This window comes from Heloderma suspectum, chromosome 7 (assembly GCF_057233095.1).
Source record: "Heloderma suspectum isolate Gila_16-S chromosome 7, 16-S_ref, whole genome shotgun sequence".
NCBI lineage: Eukaryota > Metazoa > Chordata > Lepidosauria > Squamata > Helodermatidae > Heloderma > Heloderma suspectum.
Window position 1 is genome coordinate 52,841,503 of NC_139464.1, and position 22,554 is coordinate 52,864,056.

Sequence of the window (22,554 nt, forward strand, 5' to 3'; positions counted from 1 at the left end):
GGAGCCCTGGTTGGGGAACAGCTAGAAAATGGTGGGGAAACCTCAGCCTGACTGAAAAAGGCAACAGGGGCTCCTATAGGGGTATACAGGCACTGCAGCACTGAGGTGGAGCACTCAGCGTGTGAGCTGGAAATGGCCTGAGGCTCCATCAGACCCTTCTTCCCCTCTATCCACAACCACCAGGTCCCGTTGAGTATTACGTGATCAGGTGGCTTGATCTGCTTGTGCTCTCAGTCCCTGAGCTGTGCGGAATTCCTCAGATCACACAGCCAGGTGCCTTTCAAAAAGGCAGGTGTGAGAAAAAAGGTCTAGGGAGGAAGGGTGGTCATGTACATCTCCCGGAGCTTTTACTGCAGCTTCGGCTGCCCATCGTGTCTCCAGCAGAGATAACATGTCAGCCTGAGAGGGCCTCACGGGGCTCGCCTCGTGGATGTTGTCTAGGGGGGGTAGTAGTCAGAGAGTGCCCTGACTGCTTCGCCGGAAGTCTGGACCTGCTGCTCTTTATTCCATAATTCTGGACGTAATTCTGACAATTCAGTATGTCTAACCATCTGACTTTCTTGACTGGTAGCCTCTTATGCTCACATAGACAGTTGCCCAGAAGTAGAGGGAGAAATTCAGAGGAAAAAGCTGAGGATTTTTTTTAAGGTAGGTGAAGTAATGAAGATGGAGGTAGCAGAAAAGGCTGAAGAAAAAGGAGTATTTTAGTACAGAAAGCAAAAAAAAAAAAAGTGCAGAAGAAATGACAAGGGTGTTTGCAAGCTCAGTCCTGGGCAAAGGCAAGAAACAAATTAAAGAGAGGAGGAATCAGATGGAGGGACTAGGCAAAAGCCTGATCACATGTTCCCTACCTTGCCCTGGCGGGGGGCTTAACCTATCACAGATGCCTCCTTCCTAGAAGAGTGAATGGTCAAATACATAGCAGGCCAGAACACATGGCTATTGGGTTGTGTTCAGCTTGGTGAGTTTCAACTCTTTCAATCCTGTGTTAGTTAATCTCTTCTGAACAAAAACATGTATTGATACTACTATACATCTCTGTAGAAAAAAGGAAATTAAAAACTAGAGCAGTTACCTCTTCTTGTAGTCCTTCATCCATTGTTTCTCCAGCTACAGCCATTTGAGATGCGGTCTGGGAGGAATCCAGCAATCTTTTCCCATAGTTAATAATAACTATTGCTAATTCATATTCTTTCCATGAGCGTAATACCTATTGAATATAATGTATTTTCGTATGATATTCACAAGTTCTTCTGTAAAAATAACAGAATCCTTTGCCATCTCATAAACTAAGCCTTAAACCCAAATAAGCTTCTGTGTATGTATAAAGCACTTCTGAATGCCTGCATGGTTAGGGTGCAATTGGGGTTCTGCTCCAGAGGTCCCCTATCCTTTTGGGAGTGCTTTTCAGGGTACTGGTGAGGACAGGTACTGCTGGAAGAAGGAAATGGAAAAGCCTCCTTGCACAAATAAATCTCACACTTCTCCAGATCCAAGCACATGAAACATATTGTAGTATGTTTTTTTTAATGTGTTTTTTAACCATTTGAAGATATCCAAGTATGTTCTAGACTTCAGAAATTTATGGCACAATAAATTGCTGCAACAAACTAAGAAAACATCCATGAACACTGATTTCTGGGCACTTGGAGGAATCACAAAATTTGCTTTCAGGAAGCACAGTCCATCTTGTTAAGGATCCTGTTGGCAACTTGTAGCAATGGCTTCTGCGCCTGTTATAAATGCCATGTTCATGCTGGCACAGTAGTTCCTACTCCAGCACATTCCTGTAAATTTCAGTAGCTCTCCAAGTCTTGCAGAAGCATTTTAGAATGTGGAAAGAGTTGTCAGCATGAAAACTGAGAGGCTAATATACAGTTTGTTGCGAGACAGTAAAACCCCACAACCATCCTAGGTGTCCCCTCATGAGTGCCTTAGTTTGAAAGGTTACATTTCGTCTGAACATAGCCAAGGGCAAATCACTGTAATTTTTCCACTAAAACTCCCTAAGTATCATGGAGAACAAACTAGCCACCACCAGCTATTCATCTATTGTGGGACTTCCAGAGATCATGAAGTGCCCAAATCTCCATCCAGTTCTAATCTAAATGGCCTCACTATACTACCTATGAACTGGCCAACAGAAACATGAGATTTCACCTCCTTCCAGAAGTAATTTGCACTACTTCGTACAGCTTGACATCTCTTTTTGCAAAGTGATTTCTTTTGTGTTTATCTGTATATTGTCCATCTAAGACTAGCCCACTGCAAGTTAAGTGTTCCCCTCCATGCTGCCCTTCCATTCCAGAATTTATCTGTGTTATTTTCCCTTGGAGTCTCCAAACCCTTTTTTCTTGGGGGACTTTCCCCCACAAGACTCTTGTTCTCCATTTCTATGCCTCTCATTCCCTTCTTCTTCTTCTTGGCATCATGATCAGTACCCCCTCTTCTGCAGTATCCAGACAGAACATAGGAAGGATTGGTAATATTTCTCTGCCTCTTTCTTTTTCTTTTTCTGTCTTTTTCCAGATCCTATTATGACCACTCCCCTTTTTTCCTCTGAAGCCGAAATTACACTGTGCAACCGCACCACAAAGCCTCAGCCCCTCCTTTTCCTTTAGAAAACCCCCAGCCTCTTCTAGTTAACCATTTACATAACTATAAATACCTTTGCGGTGAAAAAACAAGAACAGGCTATCATGTGCTGTATACTCTCATAGCATGCTGTTGATCTTCTTTGCAATGTAATATTTGGGATTTCTTGTAGAACACTGAGACACTTAATATTGATCTGAAAATACAGGGATAGACATTTAGCATCATAGCTACAGAATATTGCATAATGAGTAAAACTACATTTAAACATAAAATTTTGAATCTGAATGTAAAATTTTTAAAAATTGCAGTTTTCTAGCAACAAACTTTCAGCATTATCTAATCTGTACTATTATAATTCATTATCTCATGCTATTTGTTTCCAAGCCAGAAAGATATACTACTGCAATTAGTGGCTAATTCCTTGAAGGGAGCAATCCTATGGCTGCTAGACAGCAGCTAGACGGCCATAGGATATGCTGTTTTCCGGGAACCAACCTCGGAGCCCACACTCCAAGGTTGGCTTCCAGAAAACCAACCTCCCTCCACGTCCACGCTGCCTCCAAAATCAGCTGCCTAGGAGAAAAAGCAGGGCAGGAGGAGCACGGAGGGAATGATCTCCCTGTGCTTCCCCTGCCTTGCTTTGGATAGGCAGCCGCCTATCTAGATAGGATTGTGCCCCAAGTGTCTCAAGTAAGGGTGCAATCCAATGTATGTTTAGACAAAAAAAAAATCATACAACTCCCAGCAGGGGCATGCTGGGAGTTGTACAACCTTTTTTCTGTCTAAACATGCATAGGATTGCACCCTAAGTAACTATATATTGTCTATATAGATGTCAATTAGCCATCTTTCCCTTCTGCCCGATTTTGTGCGCTATGTAACTTGAAATCTTGCATTCTCAACTACGTCCAATAAAACTAATAGTAGTAGCAGTAGTAGTAGCATTATAACTATTACATTTATATTTCACCTTTTTCCTCTTGCAAGGAACGCAAGGCAGCTTACATGGTCCATCTCTCCTTTTTTGTCCTCATAACAACCCTGTGAGGCAGGTTAGGCTGAGTCAGTGATTGGCCCAAAGTCATTCAGTGAGTTTCATGGCCAAGTGGGGACTACAACTTGGATCTCCCAAGTCCCAGTCCAACACTCCAACTTTTACACCACACTGGTTCTCACCTCATCAAATCTTTATCTCCCATTCTCTGGCTCTATATGGTCATAAACATTTATCAAAGTATCTCCAGGCTGACAGATTAGAGAAACAGTGCTGGTTGGAACCCTCCTTGGTGTCAATATTTACAAATAAGGAATTTTCTTTTGGATAAATCGGGTTCCTCTTATTCAATAAGAAATTTAGCAGACTGGGAGTCAGTGAGGAATCGAAAGGACTTTTGGCTCTCTGTACAAAAAGGCATAAATTTAAGATATGCTGGGAAACAGTTCTAGGCATAGATATAGCAGAAGAAAATTGCTCAAGGATATACAGGTCTATTAAATTATCGTTAAGTTTTTCAGTCCAGGAAAATATAAATTGTTTTTCTGTTCATAGTTGACACATACTCGGCTCAGAAAGCTGTTTACTACTATAAGGTTTATACACAGTAGGGTTAGACACTTCATGTGGTGCTTTTAAATAAAACTCAGGATAACATCTTAATATTGACATCTTGATCAGGATCACTGGCAGGAGTGGGGAGAGAGGTTTTAACTTCCTCCTGCCCAGCAATCGTGTGTGTGTGTGTGTGTGTGTGTGTGTGTGTGAGAGAGAGAGAGAGAGAGATGTATGAATGGGTAAATGAAAGAATGTGGGTTCTGGGTGGCTTGTTACCCACAACAACAAGTCACCCTGCCCAGGTTTGCATGTCACAATAAGCTGCGGTGACCACCTGCCACAGCTTGAATATTCACAATAGTGACAGGCACACACTACAACCCACCGTGGCTTATTTAAGCCATAGTAGGCACTGCTGATCATGTGAACTGGGTCAGTGTGAGTATATGTTCTAGCCCAACCTACCACCAGCCCCAAAGGTTTCTGTGTGGGACAATGTGGCCTCCAACCCCAAAGGGCTGCCCACCCTGGTGTAAATTATGCTGAATTCCTACACCTTTGCCTATTTTCATCTCTTGCTTAATTTTAAGAAAAAAATCACTGTTCTGAGTGAGTTTTGTTTATCTGGGTCTGGATTTTTCAACCATCTTCGTTTCTAATAATTGTTAATAATCTGAAATAACACGCTGCCAGCTTTCCAAGTATTTTACTGTCTATTAACTGCATTTTGCCATTAAATTCTGCTGAACATTATACGGCCTTATATTTTAAGTAGTACTCTTACCTGAATGACAGGCCATGAAGGAATCTTGTGATAGATCAGGGGAGCTATAAGGCCATAACAATGGACAACTGACTGTAGGGCATAATGTACATCATTTAACCAGTTACTGAGTTCTATTGCCACTAGCATTCGACCACATTCAGCTATTCTAGCAACCTGAAAAAGAAGGTATATTTTAATCTATACATTTATATCACATCACAGGAATAAGAAAAGGAATTTAATTCCATTATTAGAAATAGTGAAAATACTGTTTTTAATTAGTCTACTATAAATGTAACAACCTTCATTAAATCTCAAAAAGCTACATTTTACCATGCTGTAATTTTAAAAGACAAATGTTTGTCACGCCTGCTTAATAAAGAGGAGTTGACAGCGCACCAAAAGTGCAATCTGGAAAATGTGAATACCACATCTGCCACCTAATGGGTAGAAATGCAACAACATTAGCTTAGCGTCTGAACCTACAACCCTTATTCATAGACAGATCATCTAAATACAGGATCCACAATATTGCTTGTGCTACAGGAGGGGATAGAATATGGTATGTTTCTTAAGATCTTTTATAATTTGCCAAGAAGCCTCACATTTTGTACCCATCCATTCCTTACTACTCTGCCTTAGATAATGGACATGAGTAAGCAGGGCAACCCAGATCAATGTACTAGTTTCTCTACAGGTCCAATAACTCAACCAGAACAGGATTAGGAAATTATTTGGTCAGGTGGCATGAAAGAGAAGCAGAGTTAGAAAGGGGTAGAGAAAAGCAACTGAGGCATTTAGTGTATTAATTTCTGTTAAGCCCAAACTCAAACTACTCAAGTACTCTGCTTTTGTTTGTGCTCAAAAACCTAAGAAGAGTGGTGCTGGAGCAGTCAAAAGGACTATTTAAGCCAGCATTCTGTTTGCACAGTGGCCAACCAGACACCTATGGGTATCGTTCATACTGTCTCTGACAGTGAAGGTAATATATAGCCCACAAGCTATGTATCATTGACAGCCTTATCCTCAATTCCTCTTTTAAGTTGGCATCTATCACTAAATCTTGTCATTGCAAATTCTATCATTTAACTATGCACTGTGTGAAGTACTTCTTTTTATTTTTCCTGAATCTGCCATCATTCAGCTTCATTGGATGATTCCAGGTTCTAGAATTATGAGAGGGAGTGTAACTTCTCTGTATCTATTTTCGCTAAACTATGCATAATTTTATACACCTCTATCATGTCCTCCAATTACTCACCCTTTTTCTAAGCTAAAAAGCCCCAAACATTGTAATCTTTCTTCATAAGAGAGTTGCTCTAGCCCCTTGATAATTCTGGCTGCCCTTTTCTGCACCTTTTATAGCGCTACAATTGATTTTTGAGGTACACCGACCAGAATTGTGTACAGTATTCCAGGATTTGTATAAAGATTTGTATAAAGGTATTATGATATTGGTAGCTTTACTTTTGATTCCTTCCTGCTCCCCATAAAACAGCCTTGAAAATGCTGTTTTTCTTATCAAGTTACCTTTTCAGCAACAACAAAACATCCATCTTACAGATAAGGCAACTCAGCTCAATTATAAATTTTTTATAGGAAAGCATGTTAGTGATAAAAATGTGAAGAGCAAAAAGAATAAGATCAATCCAAAATACATTGTTACACCACACATACTTGTCTACTGTATTTAAGTTCATTGAGACAAACAGAATCACAGAAGAGAGCTCCTTCATTCACACTGATGTCACTGATAATAAAAATGCTCCTAATGAACAGGTATAAGAGGTTTGGAGATGCCAGAGAGACAGCTTCAGGAATTAATCTACAAAATATGCAAAAAAAAAAAACAATATAAATATATGTATCAATGTAACACACTAATGAAGAGTAGGAACATAGAAACTAATTGTAACACCTCAGACTGAAAGACATTGCTAGTTCTCTGGTGGCTGGTAAACCTTTTTGATGGCACTCAAGCGTTCAGTGCCATCGAAAAGGCATGATTTGCAGGCATGATTTGCAGGCATGATTTGCATAGTCACTGTCTGACCGTGGCTTATTGTATCATCCAAACCTGGGCAGCATGGCTTGCTGGAGTATTAAACAACCCTCAAATAACCCTACAACAGCCCATGGGTTATTTGAGGGTTGTTTAACCCTCCTACAAGCTATACTGCCCATGTTTGGATGACACAATAAGCTGCAGGCAGGCAGTGATTATGCAAATCATACCTGGCACACACCTGCACACAGTGCAGCTCAAAGCAAGCCACAGTGGCTTGTTTTGATCATGTGAACTGGGTCACTGATGCTAAACATGGGAATCACTATTATGCTTCAGACTGTGAAATTATGCTGGTATATTGCCCTTGTACCTGAACCTACATAGTTACTTGCCAGCACAGGAACATTATGAAAATATAACTAACTAAGAAATTACAATTAATAATGTGCTAATTTTATGACTCTGAACATTTTGATAATTAATTTTCTTGATTATTTTTAGAAACATTTGCCATACAAACTATAAATACTACACAGTCTATTTATTTTAAAGGAACAACCACACATCCATCCATTAATAATTTGAAAATCAGCTCTACTGATTACCTGTTCTTAGGTACAGTCAGAGTACTGCTTACAGAAGCAACTGTTACATCAGCATCAGGAGTGAAAGGTAATGTGACAAAATTGTCCCAGAGTGGTTGAAATGCCTTCTTGGATAATGTATAGTTTTCAATCTGAAAAGCAGACTAAAAGAAAAGAACAATTTTTGAAATACTTCTCCAGTGCGTATTTCAAGTTGCATCAATCAGTATTAAAGCTGTTACATTTATTAGTAAAAAAAATAATCATTACTTTTCCGGCTATACACAAACCAAAGCAAATGTATCATATAACAAAATGTTCTTCAAAACAGATGGTGGACTCACTAGTGGCATGAGACAACAACAGAGGAGGACAAAATTCTACATGTCTTGTTGGTCTCAAAGGAGGTACATGAGAATGCTGAAACTACCAAAAGGGAAGATTGGGTTGACAGTGGGTAAGTGAGGTCACAAACCCCAGATGACTGTGAACCCTAATATATCAAACTGCAATTGGACATAAAATCACTGACACCAGGGGCTCCAGTATGCTTGGAAATGGACACATTTTATGCCCATAAAGGTAAGAATAACTTGCCAAGTCTGATTGACAGGCTAGAAGTGTAAAACTTCTTTCCCTACATACTCATGCTTCTTTTCTTCATCTACTTGTAGAGGCTTCAATGAGCATAATTTCTGATTGGGGGAGTCCTCAATTTCTGATTGGGGAAGTCTTTGCTGGAGACCTCCTCTACCTGTTACCTCCTCCTTTTCCCCTAGAGGGGCCTTTTTAGTCATTGGGTAGGGGTAGCAGGTGGAGACGAGTTGGTGCTGCGCCCTTCAAGTATTGACAAACTCTCGGAGATCCCTCTTAAGGGTTTCTGAGCATTCAACATTAACACTCAAAGACTGCAATGCATTTTGAGGGTGAGTACAAGACTGCTTATCATTCCTAATTCACATATGACATTTCTTGTCCACCTAACTCATCTCAACTGGTTAGGCCTCATCTTGAGTACTGTGTCCAGTTCTGGGCACTACACTTTAAGAAGGATGCAGACAAACTGGAAAGGGTACAGAGGAGGGCAACGAAGATGATCAGGGGACTGGAAACAAAGCCCTATGGAGAGAGACTGAAAGAACTGGGCATGTTTAGCCTTGAGAAGAGAAGAATGAGGGGAGATATGATAGCACTCTTCAAGTACTTGAAAGGTTGTCAGACAGAAGGCCAGGATCTCTTCTCAATCATCTAGCACAGGCTAGTCTAGAACAATCACAAAGCTAGACACAAAAAGGGAAAAGGGGCTATGGAAGGACAAGACTCTCCAGTGGTGGTGACCTGCAAGGTGTGTGCCATGTTTGTTTTCTTGCCTGAGAACAACATGGCCTACACCTGCAACAAGTGCAAGTTGATCACGCTGCTGGAAGAAAAAGTAAGTGGACTGGAGCGGCGACTGTCAACCCTCCGGGGAATAAGAGAACACGAAGAGTTCTTGGACAGAATGGGGGAACTACAGCAGCAAAGGGCAGACCAGAAGCTTGAAGAGCAACAGCAAGATGAGGCAGAAGTGGGAAATGCTGAGGAGAAGAAAAATGGAGTAGAGGATACTCCTTGGAAAACGGTGACAGTTAGGAGAAGAAGAACTAGACGCCACTCTGCACCAGTGGAAGCGGTGGAGCTGTGGAACCGATTCCAGGTACTTGCAGATGAGACTGGAGGACAGCCTGCAGAGGAAGAATCACAGGGGAACCTCCATGAGAGTGAGCAAGAGGCTAAAGGTCAGTCAAACAGAGGCGATGAAACCCAGGCCTACAAGAAGAAGAAGAGAAGAGTGGTAGTAGTGGGAGACTCCTTGCTGCGTGGGATCGAGACCCAAGTATGTCGCGAAGACCCGTGGACTCGCCAGGTATGTTGTCTCCCGGGAGGACAGATTAGAGACGTGACTGAAAGGTTGCCTGCACTCATAAAGCCCACTGACAGGTATCCCTTTCTTCTCATCCATGTGGGAACAAATGATACCGCCAAGCGGAGCTACGAAGAGATCACGTCAGACTTTGAAGCTTTGGGAAGGAAACTCAAGAACTTTGGGGCCCAGATAGTTTTCTCATCCATCCTTCCAGTAGTTAGAAGAGGGATAGAAAGGGAACGAAAAATACTCCGGGTGAATGACTGGCTACGAAGGTGGTGCCGACGAGAGAGATTTGGATTCTGGGACCACGGGCTATACTTCCTGGAAGATGGGCTGTTGGCTAGGGATGGGTTGCACCTCACAAAGGCTGGGAAGAATGTGTTTGGCCACAGCATGAAGAACTTCATCAGGAGGGCTTTAAACTGAATCCTACGGGGAAGGGAGATGTAATGTTGGGGGTAACAATGGACGTAGGCGCATGCACTGCAATGGAGAGAACAGCGCTGATAGCGCCCAATAATAGTCTTCAGACACATGTAGGAAGAAAGCCAGACTATGAAGCACATGGTCTTCGATGTCTATATACTAATGCCCAGAGTATGGGAAACAAACAGAACGAACTTGAACTCTTAATACAGGAGGGAAATTATGACTTGATAGGTATAACTGAGACTTGGTGGGATGACTCTCATGACTGGAATACAGCAGTTGAAGGATATAACTTGTTCAAAAAGAACAGGAGGAAAAGAAAGGGAGGCGGGGTTGCACTGTATGTGAAAAATACATATCTCTGCACAGAAATACAGGAGGAGGAGCTTGGTAGCCCCATCGAGAGCATCTGGGTTGAAATAAATGGAGCAAAGAATAAAAGGAACCTGGTGGTCGGAGTCTACTACCGGCCACCCAGTCAAGGAGAAGCCAAGGATGAAACTTTTGAAAAGCAAATAGCCAATGTTTTAAGGAAGCATGATGTAGTAGTAATGGGGGACTTCAATTTCCCCGATATTTGTTGGGAGACAAATTCTGCAAAACATGGCCCCTCCAGGAAATTCCTGACTTTTGTGGCAGATAACTTCCTCCTACAGAAAGTAGAGGAAGGAACTAGAGGATCGGCTATCCTTGACTTGATCCTAACCAACAGAGATGACTTAGTGGATAAAGTAGCAGTTACAGGAACTCTGGGGGAAAGCGACCATGTTGTACTTGAGTTCTTGGTTCTAAGGGAAGCAAAAGCCGAGTGTACTCAAACGCGTACCCTGGATTTTAGGAAAGCTGATTTTAATAAACTCAGAACAATGATCAGTAAGGTCCCATGGCAAACAATGCTAGCGAGAAAAGGAGTCCAAGATGGGTGGGAACTTTTAAAAAAGGAAATTCTCAAGGCACAATCACAAACAATTCCAACAAGAAGAAAAGGTGGAAGACAACAGAAGAAGCCAATGTGGCTTCACAAAAAGCTTAGGGATGACCTGAAAACAAAAAAGGACACATATAGGAAGTGGAAAGAAGGCCAAGTAACAAAGGAAGAGTACAGGCAGGTAGCACAGAATTGCAGGGATGGCGTCAGGAAGGCTAAAGCGGAGAACGAGGTGAGGTTAGCGAGGGATGCTAAAAACAACAAAAAGGCTTTCTTCAGCTACGTGCATAGTAAAAGGCAGAGGAAAGAAATGGTTGTTCAGCTATTAAATAAGGATGGCAAAATGATAACAGATGACAAAGAAAAGGCAGAGGTGCTCAATTCCTACTTTGGCTCAGTCTTCTCCCAAAAGAGGGTCTATGACCCCCCTGGCAAAGGCGAAGTACAGGCTGAAGGGGCAGGATTGCAGCTTGAGATTGACAGGCATATGGTCAAGGAACACCTCATTACTTTGAATGAGTTCAAATCTCCAGGGCCAGATGAACTGCATCCTAGAGTCATAAAGGAACTGGCAGAAGAACTCTCAGAACCGCTGTCTATTCTCTTTGAGAAATCATGGAGGACCGGGGAAGTGCCAGATGACTGGAGGAGGGCTAACGTTGTCCCTATCTTCAAAAAGGGTAAAAAGGAGGAACCTGGGAACTACAGACCAGTCAGTCTGACATCAATCCCAGGGAAAATTCTGGAGCAGATCATAAAGCAATCCATCTGGAAGCACCTTGACAACAATGCCGTGATTACTCGAAGCCAACATGGATTTGTCAAAAACAAGTCCTGCCAGACAAATCTGATCTCATTTTTTGATCAAGTCACCTCCCTTGTAGACCGTGGGAATGCTGTAGACATCATATACCTCGACTTCAGCAAAGCTTTCGACAAAGTGCCCCATGATATCCTGATGAGCAAACTTGCTCGAAGTGGGCTAGATGAAACAACGATCATGTGGATCCACAGTTGGCTACAGAATCGGACTCAAAGAGTGCTTATCAATGGGACCTTCTCAAGCTGGGGAGAGGTAACAAGTGGAGTACCGCAGGGCTCAGTCCTGGGCCCAGTGCTCTTCAACATTTTTATGAATGACTTGGAGGAGGAGGTGCAGGGAATGCTGATCAAATTTGCAGATGACACAAAATTGGGAGGGATAGCTAATACTTTGGAAGACAGAAACAAAATTCAAAGTGATCTGGATAGACTGGAGTGCTGGGCAGAAAACAACAGAATGGCATTTAATAGGGACAAATGCCAAGTTCTGCACCTAGGAAAAAGAAACCAAATGCACAGTTACAAGATGGGGGATACGTGGCTCAACCACACTACGAGCGAGAAGGATCTTGGAATTGTCGTCGATCACAAGCTGAATATGAGCCAACAATGTGATGTGGCTGCAAAAAAGGCAAATGCTATTTTGGGCTGCATTAATAGAAGCATCGCTTCCAAATCCCGGGAAGTACTAGTTCCCCTCTACTCAGCACTGGTTAGGCCTCATCTGGAGTACTGTGTCCAGTTCTGGGCACCACACTTTAAGAAGGATGCAGACAAGCTGGAGAGGGTTCAAAGGAGGGCAACAAAGATGATCAGGGGACTGGAAACAAAGCCCTATGAAGAGAGACTGAAAGAACTGGGCATGTTTAGCCTTGAGAAGAGAAGACTGAGGGGAGATATGATAGCACTCTTCAAGTACTTGAAAGGTTGTCACAGAGAAGAAGGCCAGGATCTCTTCTTGATCATCCCAGAGTGCAGGACACGGAATAATGGGCTCAAGTTACAGGAAGCCAGATTCCGGCTGAACATCAGGAAAAACTTCCTGAGTGTCAGAGCAATACGGCAATGGAACCAATTACCTGGGGAGGTGGTGGGCTCTCCCACACTGGAGGCCTTTAAGACGAGGCTGGACAGCCATTTGTCAGGGATGCTCTGACTTGGATTCCTGCATTGAGCAGGGGGTTGGACTCGATGGCCTTGTAGGCCCCTTCCAACCCTACTATTCTATGACTATTCTATGATCTCACAGTGCAGGACATGGAATAATGGGCTCAGAGCAATACTACAATGGAACCAATTACCTAGGGTAGTGGGCTCTCCCACACTGGAGGCATTAAAGAAGAAACTGGACAGCCATCTGTCATGGATGCTTTGACTTGGATTCCTGCATTGAGGGAGGGGGTTGGACTCGTTGATTTTATGGACTCAATGGCCCTTCCAACCCTACTATTGTATGATTCTATGATCCCCGGAAATCATAGTACCCTCTAGTAGCACATTAGGAACCCTCTAGTACCACATTAGGTACTACAGATCTAATGTGTGATCTCAGTTATTGGCTGGCAGCAGCTTCCATGATCATAGGGGGCACATAAATAAATGTTGTCCCCCATTACTTTTGTAATTCTCAACTGGCCCTCAAGATAAAATATAAGAAGTTTAGCTATCCCATATCCACTGTTATCTTCATTTTTTTAGTGGGGAATTATGCAGATTACAAGAAAATGGGAAAGTGTGGCTGCAGGTCCCACAATATTCTTTTAAGGCCCTAAGGAAGGAATTCTGTTCTGTATGCTATTTAATACGAATAGTGTTTCTATTTCCAAAATGCCAACAAGAGAGGTGGGATGATAACAATCTTTCAAAACAAAAGGAAAATTTTTTTTTTTTAAATACAGAACAGTTCAATAATAAAATACAGTACCTGAATTAGGTATGCTCGGACAGTAGCAGCTGAAAGAGGCGGGTAGGCAAGAACTGGCTTAGTCGTTTCTCCAATGCTATCACCAATAAGCTTTCCATCTGAGTCATATGCTGCAACTGCAAATATGTACCTTTGGTTGGGCTCTAAATCTTTTACTTCTAAGACACATGTTTCATCAACTGGTACCTGGTAATAAAGAATTCCTTTGTTACGACAAAAATTAAAAATAAATAACATTATAGTAACTGAAACCAAAATAAATAATGGAGGAACCAACTGTTTAGCAATATGGTTGGGGCGGGGGACCAAAAAAGCCAGTCGTAAATCCCCTACAGGACAATGTGTGGATTTGCCATCATCAGGAATAAAAAAAAAACCACTAAGTCCTGGATGCTTCCTGACTGAAAGCTTCCACTTGGTTTGCTTCTCTACAGGACAACTGCCAATTTCCTCACTGTCACTCTCAAGTCTTCTAAACCTGCAGCAGAAGTAAGCAAACATCCTTATAAAAAGTATTCCTCTTCCCATTTTTTAAAATGGTTCTCTATAGTTATTCTCACCATTAAGTCAAATGTTATAATTTAATTTGATACAGACTGAGAACATTCCTTTGGGCTTGCAGTGCCTGCTATACAGTTAGCATCTAGATCTGGATAATGACCCATGTTAGCAGCATTGAGATGTAACACTCCAGTCCTCACAAGTCTTTATAATTATACATACAGGTACATTTTATTGTTCACTTTGCAGAAACCATTTTATCTTCATATATCACTAAGTCTTAGCTCCATCACATCATAATCCCTATATGATATCAGCTTCCTCCCATTAATCCTTGATATACTACAAACAGCTTAAAAATCAGGAACATTATTTGCAGCTCTTTTGTCATTACCCTTTAATGGTTGAGTCCTGTCAGGTTAGCACTGATTGAAATATCTTAGTCTAGATCTATCAACTTCAAGGTCACAATTCCTTTATTCTATAGCTGTCCTGGTACCATAGTAATTGCCTTCATTTATAAAGATGTAGTCATCAGCTTGTACTACTAAGCTGAGACATGCTTGCCATCTTTCATGAAGTATAAGGAATATCACCTTCAATCCTTTCTAACAACTACTTGTCTTTCTCAGCACTGTAACTTTGGTTTTCAGTACAACACAATGTGTGTTAGTTGCTAGGCTTGCAAACTGGTCTAAGATGAAGGTGATAAGAATATTGGTTGTTGGTGTCACAAATACTCAAATGCAGATGGAAAGCAGTGCTATTTCCATATGCAGTTCCTAAGGAGAAAGGGGATTTAAGTGGACCCACTCAGGTGTAAAGGTGCAGGTTCCCCAAACACAGTCTATTATGTTCTCCATCCTCTCTCTCCTGCTCCCACCAGCAATACAGTTCAGAAGGAGAAGACAGACAGGCAGACTTGCAGAGCAGCATTATTACAGAGGCCCTTACCGCTTCTGCTGTGTTCTTAAGATTGTAATTATTTAACCGGACTTTTGGATTACTTCCTTCAGCTACACATCCAAAAATACTGTACCATGAAACCTAAAAAAATAAACAGACAAGACAACTGCAATATATGAATTTTCCATCATATCTTAAATTGTAATCCTAAGCATACTTACCAGGAAGTAAAACCTATTACATTCAGTGAAATTTCCAAGTAAACGTGCTTAGGATTCGTCTAAATGATTGAAAAGTTAAACTGTAGATTACTGGAAAAATATTTTCCAAATCAATATAGTTTTGATCCTAAAATATGTTAATGTTCCAGAGCCCCCTAGAAAGGGAGAGGAGCTCACCTGAACAATGTGGGATGAGGAATCGGAGATTCTGATCGTATGGCTAACTTAAAGCCATGTGCATATACTATGACCATGGTCCTTAGGAGCTAGGCCACACCTTTTTATATACTTAATAATCACTATCAAGCATTTGATCATTTTAACTAATTTAGTATAGCTTATACAACTGTGAGAATTTAAAGTACAAGCAGCTGAGCAGGGTGCTTAATTCTGTAACATACAGGTGCTGATACAAAATAAACTGGAATATTACCCCCGTCCCATCTTCAGGTTTAGACAGAAAAAAGTGTTCGTTGGCTTAATAGCTTCCAATATGGGAACCTCTCTCCGCAACAATATCTTTTTCTTTCCAAGCTTTTATATCAATTTCTAACTTTGTTATCAAAGCACAGCTGCAAGGGAGAGCAAGCCCATTGAGTCATGGCTGTAACTATACTGAATATAACAATTTGACAAGCCCAGTAATTCCTGAGCTTGTTCAGACACTGAAGCCTTCTGTGTACCCATAGGAGTCCATAAAAAGGCCAGGTTCATGTGTCACATTAACCCAGATTTTAAAAAAAAATCTGTGAGTGAGCCAACATGCTTGATCACTTCTGCTTGGCTCCTCTTGCCAGTGGAAGCAGCTAAACAAGCCAGGGATTCTCCATCCCTGGCTTGGTTGACGTGATGTCTGAAACAGGAATTCTGGCTTGTCTCTCCCCTAACAAGCCAGCATCCCAACCTAGGGGTTGTTCTTGGGTTATGACTCTGGCTTGTCAGGGCAGAGACAAGCCAGAGGCCTGGTTCGGATATCACAGTAACCAAACCTGGGATAGAGAGTCCCTGGTTTGTTTAGCTGCTCCCACTGGCAGGAGGAGCCAAACAGAAGTGATTGAGTTGCATGCACTAGCATATTGACTCACTTATGGTAACCCAAATTTTTAAAAAAACTGGGCTATCATGGTGTCTGAACACAGCCACATATAACATCAATAGGCCATACAACATACTGCGCTAGTGTAAAGAAAAGTTATACTCATTTTAAATTAAAAAATAGATCATTTTCAATTAAAATACATAACTCCCAGGCTGAACTGCATTGACTTTCTATCTAAGTGTCTTATACACTTATATTTCAATGGGTTTCAGACATCAGACATTATAATCAATTATTTACTTCCTAAAAAGTGGTGCCATCATGGTGAATATTCAGATGTACCATATATATGCATTTTTTTAAAACTGATGAAAGAACACAGAAAAAGGATAAAACTGATTAAATTCTACCACCTAGTGGTGAACTATTTGCATTTGTAAAAGAAAAAAGAAAAAAAGAGCACTTATGCACAGAACACTATTTTCCCTTTCTGTCATTACATAAATACATGTACAAAAACATTCACTAATGAACCTTAAATGTAAAAGAGCTCATTAAGAGATGAGAGTCTTGTACTCTTACAATGAAAATTGAACAAAATGATATAAACAAAGAAATAAAAGACAACTTACATTCCCCATAAATAAGTAACATATAATTCTGCATAAAGAGTACATAGAATCATAGAATCATAGGGTCGGAAGGGGCCTTCAAGACCATCGATTCCAACCCCCTGCTCAATGCAGGAAGCCTGATTCCCTGACCCTGCTTAGCTTCCGAGATCAGATGAGATCACACACATCCAGCCCTCTGCCAAAAAGACAGAAGTTTTCTTCCCTACATTGAATGTTCGCATGAAAAACTGGCTGAGTACACTGATCCATAACAATGTGGCGCACAGCTTCTCTCACAACCCCTCATGGGCACAACTGCTACTTGCTAATACACACAAAAAGCAAAGGCAGTTGTGTTGTCCGAATTCAGTATTCTTCAAGTCAGTGACACAAAAATCAAATGTAGGCCAGCTCAAAGTCACAAAATCCTCTACTAGCTTTGAAGTTCTCCAGAAATCTTCATCAGCCAAGGTGGTAAACAAAGCAAAAAGGTGTTTTTTTATTGAGTTGTCCTAATAAAAGTATTGCCCTAAGATGAATTTTGGAATATTTCTTACAGCCCACACAGCTACCTTTGCTTTTTATGTCACTGTGTCAGTTTGTGTGTGCAAATGTAGGCTTTCTACAAATCTTATTTTCAAATCATTAAATTTATAGTCTGAATATATCCTTCCTGTTTATTACCAACAAAACCATGAACGTGAGACCACTGAAGTCACAAATCAGATGAAGTAAAGAACTTGTAATTTATGTGTGTGTGTGTGTGTGTGTGTGTGTGTATAAACTCACCTTACCCGGGCGCAGGGCTCCTCTACCTTTATCAGCTCTGTAACAGGCAGAAATTCAAACAGAGCATCATTTCCCCAGCATAGACTAGCATGGATGGAAAAAATTCACCTGATGAATTTCTGTCTGGTGTATATTTGAGCACTGCCAGGGGAGGGGTTCAGACAACACGATAACCCACACTCAAGGGTTGAGTATGGGTTAAGCGTGGGTTGTCATTGAACCATGGGTTATCATGTTGTCTGAACCCAGCCATGATAACAAACCACGAACAATTCACAGTTCACAATCCAACAACAAACCATGGGTTCTCTTAGTGGGTTGTTCTTGGCTAACAAACCGCAGTTTGCAAGCATAGCTAGGTTCAGACAGCACAATAACCCATGGTTCAATCACAACCCACACTCAAACCATTCTCAACCCTTGAGTGTGGGTTATCGTGCTGTCTGAATCCAGCCATAGTCACTCTTCAAGATAGAACAAGCTAGTTAAATGTGCTAAGTGTATGTATATATATACACACACACAGGGTATACTAGAAAGCATTACCTTCACAGGTGACGCAAATGGTGCTGGCTTAAATGCCATGGAACAATGTGCCCGAAAAAGCAATATAGGAGGTGGTGGAACTTTACTTTTCACACTAATTGCAGGTTGTGGGAAAGTGGCACATAATGCATTTTGTTCAGTTTCTGCTTTCCGAATTAGAGCAAGTGCTTCCTGTGATATAAAGAAAAAACCCAAGAAAAATGTTATTTGGCGTACACATACTTCAGATGCAAACAAGAATGTATAAACAGAGTATCACAGAATCAAAGCATTCAGAGAAAGAACATTTAGTAGATAGGAAGTTTTCCTATGCCTGGACAGGAAGTTTTCCATATGAACTCCTAGTGACTTTTAATCAAGGAATTGGCACACCCTACTCCAGTGATCCACCAGTTTCTAGTTTTTGCTGGTTTGTTTTATAAGGCTTGTACCTTATTAACAGGTACACAACATTCTTCAATTAGAGTGAACAGAAGGTCTTCCCCTATCCCTCTTTCCAGACTTTGCCCTGTCCTTCCTATCTTATCTTTTTAGTTTTTGAAATTGCTAAATTTGTAAGCACATATATATGAGTAATATATAAATATCAATGCTGGGACAAAACTGAAATAAAATTCAGTTCAACGCAACAAAAGCTCTGGTGTAGACATACCCTTACACTTGGACCTGAAAATGAAGTGTTCTTCTATGAATTCATTGGGTAGCCTTGACGTAGTTACCACCTCTGCCTCAGCTCTCAATCTATAAAAAAGATGATCTACCTATCACAATTGTGCTGAGGATTAAATAAATGAAGACTGGAAAAACACCTCAGAACTACAGTTGCCACATAAATTAATAAAAACCGTCATTCTGGAAGGAACATTGAAGTTGCCATGGGTTTTAAGTACAGAATACTTTAAAAAAAAAACTGATGCCTTTAAATTGTATTTTCTTTGTGTATAATTACATGTAAATAAAGCTTCTCATCTGGAACTGAAAATTGCATGTTGCAATAGGCCCCTAAATCAAAACAAGATCAAATAGCTTCAATGGAATCTGGATGGTAAGTATAATAAAAAGATGATACAACCTTTTACATGGTTCAATGTTCACATACAGAAATATGGTTTTTAAGAAGGAAACAACAATTGTTCAAATAATGGACATGAAAAGGCTAGTATACTTAGAAGTACTAAATATAATGTTTGGGGCAAAACATCTCAAACTTTCTGAAGGAAAACATATGACCTATTTCACGAAGAAGTGGATAGTAAAGTACATTTCCCAAGAAAGAGATATTTTGTACAAATGTCAGGACTTGGTTCCTCTGATAAAAAGTGTAATCCTATACATCAGCAGGAAGAGCCCACATTTGGCCCATGGTAGAATTTCATCTGTCCCACAAGATCATCTGACTAGAGGAGTGGGGAGGGGTAGTATGGAGAAACAAGATGCTGCAGGCCCCCTCTTGCTTCTCCATACTACCCCTCCCCACTCCTCTGTCTCTGGGGAGAAGGGGAGAAGGGGGAGGAGAGAGAACGCAGTCACTACATGGTGAACTCCGAAGGGGAAAATATGGGAATAAACAGCATTGATCCATGGATAGGACAGACGGAGAGATGGATGAAGGGGAAGGGAAGAACATTCCAGTCAGAACAGCAACTGGACTCCTCTATTTGAGCTCACTCTGTGCCACTAGGGCACAAAACTGAAAGGAAGGTTGCCACTCCCACCCACTTCATCATCCATGGCAGTGGCAGACCCTGAAGGACATACCCAAGCTCAGCCAACATGTACTGCAGCCTCTCTACCTTAAACACCATCTGCAGTGCCACTTAGAGCACCGGGGTGAGGGGGGCAATCATTTCTCATGCAGGCTTGACTAAAGAGAGAATGAGAGAGAGGCTTAGGTGAACTGCATCATTGCCACTTTGCCTTGCATGAGAATGGGAAAGTCTAGGAATTGTTTGCTAATTCTGGCCATGAGATGGCAGCAGGCAGCAGTGGGGGATACATTTGGGGAAGCAGGTTCTGGTATAGTTGAGGCTGGGGTGGACATGAGATGAAACAAGGTAAGGGGAACAAGGGAGAGATATGTAATATCTGTCCCCTGTTCCAGGCCTGTCCAGAGCCAAAGGATGGCTGGGGGAGGCGTGATTCCACCTTCTGGCCTTCCTTTGCTGCTCTGCAATGCTAGGTCTGTTACCCAGAAAACATCTGTCATCCATGATATGATCCGGGATGAGGGTGCAGACCTGGCATGCATTACGAAGACCTGGCTAGCTGAGGCCACTGCTCCAACTCTTGAGGCCATGTGCCAAGCTGGATTTTCATATGCACAGCAGCCGAGGGCTGGGAATCGGGGACGGGGAGTGGCTGTTATCTACTGGGAGTTCTTGATCTTCACCAGACCCCCTCTCCAGGAGACCAAGGTTGCTGAGTGCATGTACTGGAGGTTAGGCCCGAACAGCAGTCTGGGGATTCTGCTCGTGTACCACCCACCCCGCTGCATGACTGACCCCCTGGCTGAGGTGCTTGAGGAGGTCTCTGATGTGCGTGTACAGTCCCCTAATTTATTGGTGTTGGGGGACTTCAATGTACGTTCAGAGGCTGTCCTCACAGCAGCACCTCAGGACTTCATGGAGACCATGGCTTTCTGGGAGCTGTACCCTATTCCAACTGGGCCCACCCATGTAGCTGGTCATGCATTAGACCTTGTGTTTGTTTCTGGAGAAGCAGGAAGTGATCTGGAAGTCGGGGGTATATCTACCACCCCCTTGTCATGGTCAGATCACTATCTGGTGATGTTGGACTTCTCGGTTCCACAACCCCTCCGCAGGGGTGGAGGAGCCATTAAAATGGTCCGCCCCAGGAGTCTAATGGATCCGAATGGATTCCTGAACGTGCTTGGGGATTCTCTGGAGCACGCAAACAGCCACTCGATTGAGACCCTGGTGGGTGGGTGGGTGGAATGCCGCAATCATTGGGGCATTAGATTGGGTGGCTCCAAAACCCCCTCTCCCCCTGAACACAGTTCAAACTGCACCATGGTTCAATCCGTGGTTACAGGCTCTGAAACAGGAGGTGGGTGACCAGCCAGATGGGCGATTATGAAATTGTTCATTGAATTGAATGCCAATTCAATGAACAATTATGCCACTAACAAAAATAAAGAAAACAATGAATAATATGAGGACTTCCATTCATTTACAATATAATGTATATTACCTCAAGGAGCTGGTTTGGGGAAGGACTGGTTAATCCTACTGGAAGTCTCAGTGTCGCCTTCTGCATCAAGTAGAGAGCTTTGGACAATTTATTCTTTTTAATTTTATTCATTACATCTGGTTCTGTAAAGCAATTTTTAAATCAAAATAATAAATCTCCTTTTCAAAGTATAGTGTTTCCATAAGCTATTTTTATTTGATATTTTAGCATGTATTTGGGTACATTACCTGTTAAACATTTGAAATGGCTTACATCCTTTGCAGGAGTCTTGAATTTAATATTTATGCCATCAGTTTGAATGTCTACAAGAAAGAAAATATTAGTTTATATCACACACAGTTACTAATACACACATGCACGCAGGGTAGACATAACAACACAGTAATTTCAAAATATATTTAAGACACAATCCTATGCATGTTTAGACTGAAAAAAGATCTACAACTCTAAGCATCCCTCCAGCCAGCCATGCTGGCTGCAGCATGCTGGGAACGGTAGGACTTTCACCTGCCTAAATATGCATAGGATTGCACCCCTAATGCAAAATGTTGCAGCTTCCACCCTCATGAGTAGCTTTGATGTAAAACAGCTAACAGGAGTGGCAGTTTGGAGAGCCTGGAGATGAAAATTCCTAAGAAGAAAAAAGGTGTGAGTGGTAGAAAGCGTATGAATTGTTCTCCAGGTTAAGGCCATATAAAACAAGAGTCCTGAGTCCATAGATCCAAAAGTTCTCTGTTCTGTCAAGCATGTCAGTGTTTTTGGTTTGTTCAACTGGAACATAAGAACATGTGTTGCCCTGGCCGTGGGCGTTGAACTCTTAGGTCAGAGGTGCCAAGATAGTGATAAATTGGATTCCAAAATTTACTTACAAGGAGACTTTATTGGGTAACTTAGAGCACACAGGCGTACCCAATGGTTGGATCAGACAGCTTCTCTGAACCACAGGCCATTGGGCCCAATGGGTTTTATACAATACATGTTAGCAGTATAACAGCAGCAAGCACCCTGTAGCGTTCATTCCCAGCATAAACTAACAGTACTTGGTTCTTAGCATAGCCACCTGTAAACAAACTTCGCTTCCCAGGCAGAGTGCTTTGATAACATTCTCGCTCATTAGTATGGAATGTGCTAGGCCGCGCTATCAACCCTTTGAATCATCTTCACATGCTCAGAGGCTTACTAGCAAGGGAACTGCAACAATAATGAAC

General features: G+C 41.8%; 1 protein-coding gene across 1 annotated transcript in view; it reads right to left on the minus strand.

The window, feature by feature from the left end:
* CFAP54 (cilia and flagella associated protein 54) overlaps positions 1-22,554 on the minus strand; it is a 202,841-nt gene that overhangs the window by 136,849 nt on the left and 43,438 nt on the right. Inside the window, exons 19-28 of the mRNA XM_084810218.1 lie at positions 21,574-21,648; positions 21,347-21,468; positions 18,137-18,307; positions 14,976-15,068; positions 13,521-13,706; positions 7,530-7,672; positions 6,594-6,741; positions 4,935-5,090; positions 2,669-2,791; positions 1,076-1,210 (exon numbers count right to left, since the gene is read on the minus strand). Coding sequence (XP_084666344.1) covers positions 1,076-1,210; positions 2,669-2,791; positions 4,935-5,090; positions 6,594-6,741; positions 7,530-7,672; positions 13,521-13,706; positions 14,976-15,068; positions 18,137-18,307; positions 21,347-21,468; positions 21,574-21,648 — 1,352 coding nt within the window. The remainder of the gene's footprint in view (positions 1-1,075; positions 1,211-2,668; positions 2,792-4,934; positions 5,091-6,593; positions 6,742-7,529; positions 7,673-13,520; positions 13,707-14,975; positions 15,069-18,136; positions 18,308-21,346; positions 21,469-21,573; positions 21,649-22,554) is intronic.